Genomic DNA, 9386 nt, shown 5'->3' with positions numbered 1-9386 from the left:
GAGTATCTGCCGGGAATGCTCCGTGTATATCAGACAGTTCTGCAAATAATGACCATCACATCACATCCTAGATCATAGTCTGTTTCCCACAGAATGAGTATGCTCTCAGGTCACACGTGAAGCGAAACAAGGGGCGTTGTCACGTGACCCATCTTATGGCTACTGGAGTAAACTGGCCCTGACGTGTACGTGAGCCAAACCTTTCCATTATTTTCAGAGCATCCGTGAAGATTATTAGTATTTGCACTTCATGCACCATGTGTGGCTATTTTAGTAATATCTCTATGCTAAAAGTTTTTAGTTTCACATCTAGAAATTTGCCAGCGTATGACAGCTCCCGTCAAAACCGATCGTCTCATGTTCTCAGGGGAGATCTTGGTAGGCACAACTCCACCTAGAAGGAAGCTGGTACACCACTGCAAGGGTCTGTGTGTGTGCCAGCCAACACAACTACACCAGCAAAGTAACATGCTGAAACTAGTTCAACCAGATTTCTTTAAAAACCGAATTCATTCCGCACCCCCTGCCTCTCTCTCTCTCTCTCTCTCTCTCTCTCTCACACACACACACAATACTTCTGCCTCTCTCTCTCTCTCTCTCTCACACACACACACACACACAATACTTCTGCCTCTCTCGCTCTCTCTCACACACACACACACAATACTTCTGCCTCTCTCTCTCTCTCACACACACACAATACTTCTGTCTCTCTCTCTCTCTCTCTCTCTCTCTCTCTCTCTCACACACACACACACAATACTTCTGCCTCTCTCTCTCTCTCACACACACACACACACACACACACACACAATACTTCTGCCTCTCTCTCTCTCTCTCTCACACACACACACACACACACACACACACACACAATACTTCTGCCTCTCTCTCTCTCTCTCTCTCTCTCTCTCTCACACACACACACACACACACACACACACACACACACACACACACACACACACACACCACCTTCCCTCCAACAACTTACCATGCCTATTTGCAGGAGCATAGAGAATCCCAGCACACGTTCTCTCAGGAGTCCATCCAAGGTGGTATGAAAGACACCAGGACTTCACTAGGCCTGCAGGTACTAAAGTACTCCTAAAAAGATGGTTGACCTATAAGATACCTAAGAACAGACAAACGCTCTGAGGCCCTAAGAGCTGACACAACGTGTAGTATGTCCTAAACTACACAGACACTGAGACTACAAAACTTCAAGGTGAATAAGACCGAGAGCAAATAAACTGTTAAATACACAGCCAGTGTTTTCAAGTATAATATAAAAAATGTTATAATGCGTTGGTTGTTGCTGAACTTTGGCTTAAACGCAACTCGGTTTGTCTGTCGTGTTAGTCATCAGTACCTAGGTAGTCACAGACTAACTCCTCCGCCCCGCCCCCGGATGCCGTGTGACCAATAGCGAATCGCCTCTGCAGCGTGACGTTCCAGGCCACGCCTCTCGCTAAAGAAGGAAACAAACAGTGCGAGAAGAGCTCGGGCGAGCGCGAGAGGGAGTTAATTTATCGCTCTCGCCGACACAAAGCACCCGAAAAAAACGAACCGTGCTTATTAACTTTCGAAAGATATTCATCCCATTTCACATTTATCGACACTTTTACAACTTCAGAATCAATTAAGGTAAGAGTCGACGGTAAATCAAACGTTTTGGTCTTGTTTTTAAAATGTAACGTCGAATGGCTGGGAGGAAACTAGCTAGCTAGTTAGCTACCAGATTAACGGCGTCTGCTGACGTGTATTGTATTTAACTAACCTACATAACGAATTAGGACAAAGTCGCTCTGTTGTAAATCTGACGTGTGTTTCAAGCGTTCCGGCTACCAAATTCATTTATTGACCGTGGGTCCTGGTAAGCAAAGTCGTTTGAACTTGTCAGCAGCACCGTCGCAGGATGGCAGACCCCAAGTACGTGACTTGCCTGGCCGAAGACAGGAGGCGAAGGGCGGCCAGCCAGCTAGCTGTCGTTAGCATGGCTGCTCGGCAGGACAGCGCCTCCTTTTCACCGTTCATCCGTTTTATCAGCGATTTCTTTTTAGCGGAGACGCTGTTGACAGCTTGTTGTCCTCAAAATGTCTTCTTTATTCAAAGAATAGCTAGCTGAATCAGTCACAGACGCTTTTTAGCAAGGTTAATAAACAGGTTAGCAAAGCTAACTCACTACCGTTGCCTTATATTGATGGTTGCCTATTGTTCATTGATTTGGCTGTCCTGGCTAAATAGCTAGGTGGCAAGTTTGGATAAAGAGAGAGAGAGGGCGAGAGAGAGAGGGGTGGGGGCACATCAGGACAAGAGTATCTACACAACGAAACATTTATCCTAGGCTGGTGTCTGAAGTAGCCTTTTGTTCCGAGATAACAGATCAGATGAGGATTGTCTGAAGTCTAAAGTGAAGGGGGAGCCTTGGTAGCGCTGCCTTTCCATGGCTTAGACAAAGGAAAAGGAGAAAGGAAAATTCGCACTCGTATCTATACTCATTCTCATGTGTCGAGGCGATTGATAACCCCGCTAATAATAGCGATGTTTTTAAAAAATACATCGCGGTTCTGTTCGCTCCCGGCTCTTTACAAGTTATGTTGCGGGTCCTGGAGTGTAGTTTTTAGTTCCAGGGGTGGTCTGGGCGAACTGGCTGAAACTGGATGGACATTTAACCAGCTAATTTGTGGTTTGTTCACCTGTATTGTGTCTGTCGACACGCAGTGGATTGTTCGACTGTTATAAATAACATTTTAAAAAAGTCGGTGAAGCCTAAGGGCAGGTCTTCTTCTCCACACCCAAGCATCAGAAGTCACGTTTGATTCCGGCTCCCTCCCACGCCTCGTTACATCAGCTAGGAAGGCCGGTGCTGTTGGGGGTTGGAGACAGAACCATTAGTTCTCAGTGTTGTGATCCCTCATGGGCTACATTCATATGTTAGAACTGTCAGAGGTGTCAAAATCTCGCAATGACAAGACAATGGCGGGCTTGTGCATGCGGAGACCTCAGCTGACCTGTTCAACTTGATTTGTTTGGGTCAGGTGTTTGACCTATATCGTTAAGATTAAGCATGCAAAAACAGGACGTCCTTTTTTGTGTGCCGGAAGTAAAACGTGTGTGTCTCAGTTACAAACATGTTTATATCAAACAATGCTTTGACTATACAAATGTTTCTTAAATTTAGTTAAAGCCAAGAATGTATACTCACACAGAGTTGGATCAACTGAAATTCAAGCTAGTTTTCATACAACCTGGGTTAACTTTTGGTTTACAGTGCAATCCCCCACACTTTTTTTTATGCCAGACTACACATTTTGCTCCCAACTTTAGCCATAACTTTCCTCAACTTTATTCTATTGGTACGTCATAGCGGCAGCGATGGCCCAGGAGACCAATCAGAGCCCAGTTCCCATCCTGTGCACCACAGGCTGTGGTTTCTACGGCAACCCCAGGACAAATGGAATGTGTTCTGTATGCTATAAGGAGCACCTGAGCAGACAGCAAAGCAGTGACCGTAGTCCAGTGAGTCCTCTGGGTAAGCAACACTCCAGCTGATTGTTTACAATCAAGCAACTTCATTAATACTGCCTGGGGTGGGACATGGGTTAGTTCAGTTAAGTACATTTTTTTATTGTTTTAACTGATCAATTTTAATATTGTTTTGGTTACAGCAAGCGCTTGTGTACATGATTTCCTGTCATTTTCACGCATGTGCTTATCATGGCCTCTGAACACACTGTAGAACTTTAGAGGGCGTTTTAGTTCCCACATGCACTTCTCATCAATGTAAAAGACACAGAGTTTGAAGGAGGCTTGAAGAAACTGTGAAGGCTTTCAGCTCATTTGCTGTTGCCACTTCCCTTTTAACACGTCCGTGCTGTTAGTTACATGCTGGAGTGGTGGCAGCTTTTGTAGGCTCTCGCTGCCACTCTCTTCTTAAAATAGGCCGCCCTGTCTGCTTGCCTTGTCACGTGTCGTTTATTTGTTTGTTTGTTTGTTTGTTCTGAAAACGTCTCATGTTAATGATTTTGAGTGACGAGAGATCAGATTTGGATGTTATTGGGCTGATGCAGTCTTGCTGTGTTTGTGCCCGACGGTCTGGGTCCCGTGACGTGAACCGGGGCTTTGTTTTGTCTCCCTTGGGCAGCAGGTGGACCCTCTTCGGAGGCCTCGGCGATGCAGAGACTAGACGCCAGCCTAAACAAAGTAGAGCCTTCACCTGCAGCTAATGGGGAGTCAACGAGAGAGTAAGTGTGCACGCTCGTGTGTGTGTGTGCGCACTCGTTCGTGCGTGTGCATACGCGTTCGTGCGGCTGCGTGCACGCTCGCGTGAAATGAACAACCTTGCATGCCATTTCCACAGAAGCATGCCCACGGCGTCGTTGCCTGTAACACAACAGATGACCGAGATGAGCATATCCAGGGAAGAGGCGAGCCCGTCTCCCCAACCGGACGCCGTGGAACCGGGTAATTACACTTCAGTTCAGGGGCTCGTTAATTTTTTTTTTTTTATCCTTTCGGCTCCTGATTGCTTTTGCTCTTTGAGCTTCTAGCAATAAATAAAATGCAAGTGCAGCCGATGGTTAATGAGCTAATCAGTACAGTACAGACTGTTTTAGCAGTTAGCCTTGTGAGCGCAGGCATCGGCCAATGCTTTCTCGAAATGGCATTAATCGGCCAGCCGGTGCATCGGTCAGTCACCAGCACCAGCTTTATGACAGTGATCCTAAGGCAACACATGCTATGGGGAAGCCAATTTATAGATCAGTTCCATTTGATCCGATTTAGTTTGACTCAGCAAGACAGTCTGGTACAAACCTCAAATAACTCGTTATAATGTGTCATCCGGAAATTGTGTGCAGACAGTTTGGTAGGGTTAAAGGCAATTCTGGGTTGATCAAGAATCTGATGTTTAGACTGCTGGCAAAACATGAAAGAAGCCACATGAAACACAGACTGATTAATTCCAACTCGTGCCACAGTCATGCAGCAAAGCAGCAGTTTATTAGTGGGTGTATTCACAGACCTGTGTGCAAACGCAGATCAGCACTAGAAAAGGTATCCTGAGCATTGCAGCCTGATGTGAGAGATTCATAAGCCACTGTGGAAATTGTTTTGAAAGGAAACTTTCATCTTCCTCTCTCTCTCTCTCTCTCTCTCTCTCTCTCTCTCTCTCTCTGTCTCTGTGTGTGTGTGTGTGTGTGTGGGGGGGGTAGAGTTGGAGTGAGGTTTTGGGCACAGCCTTGTGAAATTGCAACCACACTGCTAGTCAGCCTTCATCCCAAGCTCCAGATGCCTCAAACTGCTCCCAGATCTCAGCTAACCTGAATCTCTCTCTTACACACACACACGCGCGAGAAATCTCTCGTCCTTGACTTTGCAGTGCAACTGTACTCCCGTGTAATTTTATTACTGAACTCGGTGTTCCTGCAGTGGTGACCCAGCCCACATCCTGCCCTTCGCCGGTACCCGTAGCCCAGGCCAGTGAGGAGGAAAAGACCCCAGACTCGTCTAAGCCCAAGAAGAATCGCTGCTTCACCTGCCGCAAGAGGGTGGGCCTGACAGGTGAGTCTCCCCCAGCTCAGCTCACCGAGTACTTAATGTGGTAAAGGAGAAGGTGTTGTGCAGGACATGTTTTTTAAGACCGTGTTTGCGTGTGTCTAGGATTCGACTGCAGGTGCGGCAACCTTTTCTGCGGAATTCACCGGTACTCGGACAAGCACAACTGCACATACGACTACAAGGCGGAGGCTGCCGCCAAGATCCGAAAGGAGAACCCTGTGGTGGTGGCAGACAAGATCCAGAGAATATAAGCGATGCCTTCATCAAGAAGCGGGAGAGGCTGGGGTTTGGGAGAGGGGGTGGGGAGGGAGGGCGGAGTTTGGGAGAGGGGGTGGGGAGGGAGGGCGGAGTTTGGGAGAGAGCGGGAAGAAATTGGGGGGGGGGGATTGATGCAGTGTGCTGCTGAAAAGGTGACATGAATAGGGGGGGGAGTGCGACCACATGGATAAACGGACTCGTGTTTTTCTACATGACCTCGAGAAAGGAGCCGGAAAAAAAGCCCCACAAATGTCCTGCGCGGGGATGATGCATGAGTGAACGTTTTTTTTCTGTCTGTTGTGTGTGTTTTTTTTTTTTGTTTTTTTTTAATATCTATTTGATTTTCGTTCCTTTAGGCTCTCACCTGCTATGTGTGTGTGTGTGTGTGTGTGTGTGTGTGTGTGTGTGTGTGTGTTTGGCTGTAGGCACGCGTGAGTTGATGCCTCTCCGTATTAGTTATTTCGTTTGTTTTCCTAAAGCGTAGATCAGGACACATTTTAGGAAATGAACCGTTTCCGCCTCATTGCTTCTTTCTCCCTCAGCCAGCGGGGAAGGGGCAGCCGCTTGGTGCCAAACCGTCGCTGTTGTGCTGCCGAAGAGGTGCGTGAACGGATGCAAACAGGCAGTTGTCACAAATCTCCTATCCAGACCTTGCGCCCTGCGTGCTCGTCTGGTTTCCGTAAGGGAGGGGTGTCGATATCGACCCGGCCTCTCCGTATCCATTATCTTCTGGTCGGGTCTCCGGATGGTTTCATATATGCGTTAGGTTTTTTTTTTGTTTTTTTTTAAATATCCAATGTGTTTAACTTGCATCGGTTATTAAAATGAGCATTAGGTCACGCCATTCAGGTTTCAGTGGAAGGGTGCCGTCAGTGGTGTCTTTTATGTTCGTTCGTTTGTTTTCTTAATGTGAACACGCTACTGTGACGTTCCACATGTCGTTCTCCATTGATGGAAGCACGTGAGGATGAGCCAGCCCTCTGCGTTCCCCTTCGTGGGCTTCTGTTGCAGTGCTTGTGGCCCGCGTTCTACTCATGCTCTCATGGCCGTGGTCACCGTCGTAATGGAGAGATGCAGTGGGGCTTAGATTTTTTTTTTCGTTGTTGTTTTATAATTTGAGTGCAGTTAGAGAGAGAGAGCGCGAGCTAACCTTCCGAATCAGTTATGATGTAATGTTTGAATCACAGCGGTAGAAGCGGCGTTTTGTTCGAACTGAGTGTGAATGCTATATCTTGGTTTCACAAGCACCCTTAATCAAACCCATTACTTTGTGCAGGTGTGAGTATGTTTGCTTCTTCTGTCTTTTCTGCGATGGGTCTGGGAGTGAAAACTGTATGTTTGAGTTTTAATTTCAGCTATTAGTTATATGCAAATTTGTACAAAAACCTTACCATGTTCATATTTATGTATTGCATTTAATCCTTTTACTTGGCATTAAAGCAAAATAGTATTGTAAATAAAAATGAACAGAAAAAGCCCCACCTCTCCTGCATCTTTGATCAGTATAAATGCTTACGTGTCCGCCCTCATCCCAAGCCACTCCTATTACGTCATGAAACTACAGTTGCCCTCGTGAAACTCATTGTTTCCTGCCCATGTGTTCTTTGGTTAATTATTTGTTGATAATCTTTCTTTGGAAGACCACAAACTTGTTTGAGTTATTAAATCACTTGAGTTAATCAACAGTTAAATCAACTGCATTGTTAAATCAACCATTAGGTCGTTACCATTAATCTTAACCATTAATCAGCCATTATTCTGGACCATTTGGTGTTGTTGTGTTCCTACCAATCACTCAAGATTGTGGGTGGTACCTATAAGAATAGTATTGTCTGGCTAAATTGATCAGTCTTTGCTAAATATATTTTAAATTGGGAGTTTGTAACATCTTTTTCTTTGACTATCACAGTTGGCACCTAATACCATTTCGGATGGTTTAATCACTCAGTTTTCAGAATTTTGGAAGGACAACTACATATGCTCCAGACAGTCAGTGTACTGAAGTCCAGTAATGAAAGTGCTCTAAGTGGAAGAGTGCAGCCTCCTTGCAGGCCACCGTTTGTTCAGCCGCCCCCCCTTACCCCCTCTCTGCTGTGGGAACACAGTCACACCTGCTCGGGGGTTTTGGCGTGCATGCAGGTGGCGTGGCAGCTGCCCCCTGATGCCTTTAGCTGCTGTTGTCAGGAAGAGCAACAAGTAAGGAAGATGTCTAACAATTCTTGCCTGACCTAGGAACAGCTGGAGAGAATTGTGTGTGTGTGTGTGAGAGAGAGAGAGAGAGAGAGAGAGAGAGAGAGAGAGAGAAAAATTCCTTTCCCTAAGGAAGGACAGCAAGTATTGATTTCACATTTGGTCCTTTCTCCCCTGCCAGTCTCTATAAAGGTCATTAGCTCATCTCTCGGGTTTACTATTAGGAGGGCGTGACTCCGGTAGAGTCTTTGTATGTAATGGCTTATCCTTGGAACTGGGGTGGATAAACTGGTTTCAGATCAGTGGAAAATGTGAGGGGCAACTCTTTTTGCGTCAGCCCCATGTTAGATTCCTGTTCCTGTTGCTGCTCTTTTTATGTGCTTTTCACATGTGCAGGCAGCTGGGGAGGGGGGGGGGGTGTAGGGCCAGATCTGCGATCAGATTCCTTCTGTTTCTCCTGTTTACAGTCTCCTTAAGCTTTCCAGATAAACTGATTTAGAAAAAACAACAACAAAACACTTACAGCCTAAGAGGCTTCCTGAATGTATGTCTTGGGAAAACCCTCACAAATCCTTGTGGAGATTCAAAGGAGATTCAAGGTCAGTTTTCTGACTAAAATGCCAGTGGATCTCTGATCTTTGCACAGCACTCCTGATATTTAAGTGTACGGGAATACAAGCCCCCAGGGCAGCGTTCATAAAGCATCCTAATTTAGCACCACTGATCTGTGATCTTTGTTTCATGACCACTAATAGAATAAACAGGCCGGAATATGATGCCGTCCCTTCAGAGATTCCGGGCCAGAGAAATATCGAACGTCTCGAAAGTGCGGGCCCAGAAGCGCCCTTCGCCTGATTCCCTGATCCTGATCTGGCTCGGATATACTGCCTGGTGGGCAGGCTGAAGTGGAGGGGTGAGGGTTTGTCAGACTGGCCATGTGGTTTCAGTCAGAAGAGAGGACCTTCCCATTCTCTTAAAGTGACCCCGTCTGTTTTATTGCTTATCAAACATCAAACACCTGGTCATAGACTAAATTATAGACTAAATTACAATGTTACAATGTTTATCCTCAAGCATTTAAATGAAGTGTTTGAAGGGTTAAAGATTAAATGCAGTTTGTCCAGACCAAACTAAAACTATAACCAGTGCTAATTTATAAGAATTTTAAGTCAAATTTATTTATGTAGCACTTTTTACCACATTTACAACAAAGCAGCTTTACAAAAGTATGGGTCCAGATCCCTAATGACAAGTCCAGAGGTGAGAACACACTCCCTGGGCGGATTAATGACGAAAAATTGGGAGGACCAAGACTCAAGCGGGAACCCATCCTCGTTAAGGTGGCCTGGCTTATAACCGATCCGTAGTGTGTTACA

At 46.0% G+C, this 9386-nt stretch overlaps 1 protein-coding gene across 2 annotated transcripts; it reads left to right on the top strand.

Moving 5' to 3' along the window:
* Positions 1 to 1495: 1495 nt before the first annotated feature.
* On the top strand, positions 1496 to 5850 carry zfand5a (zinc finger, AN1-type domain 5a). 2 transcript variants are annotated; one of them, XM_027030351.1, is made up of 6 exons: positions 1496 to 1647; positions 3371 to 3535; positions 4151 to 4247; positions 4364 to 4467; positions 5434 to 5565; positions 5665 to 5850. In XM_027030351.1, the coding sequence occupies exons 2-6, from the start codon at positions 3379 to 3381 to the stop codon at positions 5811 to 5813; spliced, it is 639 nt and encodes a 212-aa protein (XP_026886152.1). In that variant the 5' UTR covers positions 1496 to 1647; positions 3371 to 3378; the 3' UTR covers positions 5814 to 5850. The 2 variants fall into 2 exon arrangements, with proteins under 2 accessions (XP_026886152.1, XP_026886151.1); XM_027030350.1 differs by having other exon boundaries at positions 4148 to 4247.
* The last annotated feature ends 3536 nt before the right edge of the window (positions 5851 to 9386 follow it).

The sequence above is a fragment of the Electrophorus electricus genome, chromosome 5 (genome assembly GCF_013358815.1).
Source record: "Electrophorus electricus isolate fEleEle1 chromosome 5, fEleEle1.pri, whole genome shotgun sequence".
Lineage (NCBI taxonomy): Eukaryota > Metazoa > Chordata > Actinopteri > Gymnotiformes > Gymnotidae > Electrophorus > Electrophorus electricus.
Note: the sequence above shows the minus strand (reverse complement) of the source record. Positions and strands in the feature narration are given on the sequence as shown.

Excerpts from the sequence above, each read along its gene's own strand:
- zfand5a (XM_027030350.1), top strand. The coding sequence starts at position 3,379 with ATGGCCCAGGAGACCAATCAGAGCCCAGTTCCCATCCTGTGCACCACA. Across the intron at positions 3,536-4,147 it reads TAGTCCAGTGAGTCCTCTGG|CAGGTGGACCCTCTTCGGAG; the intron begins GTAAGCAACACT and ends TCCCTTGGGCAG. Across the intron at positions 4,468-5,433 it reads ACCGGACGCCGTGGAACCGG|TGGTGACCCAGCCCACATCC; the intron begins GTAATTACACTT and ends GTGTTCCTGCAG.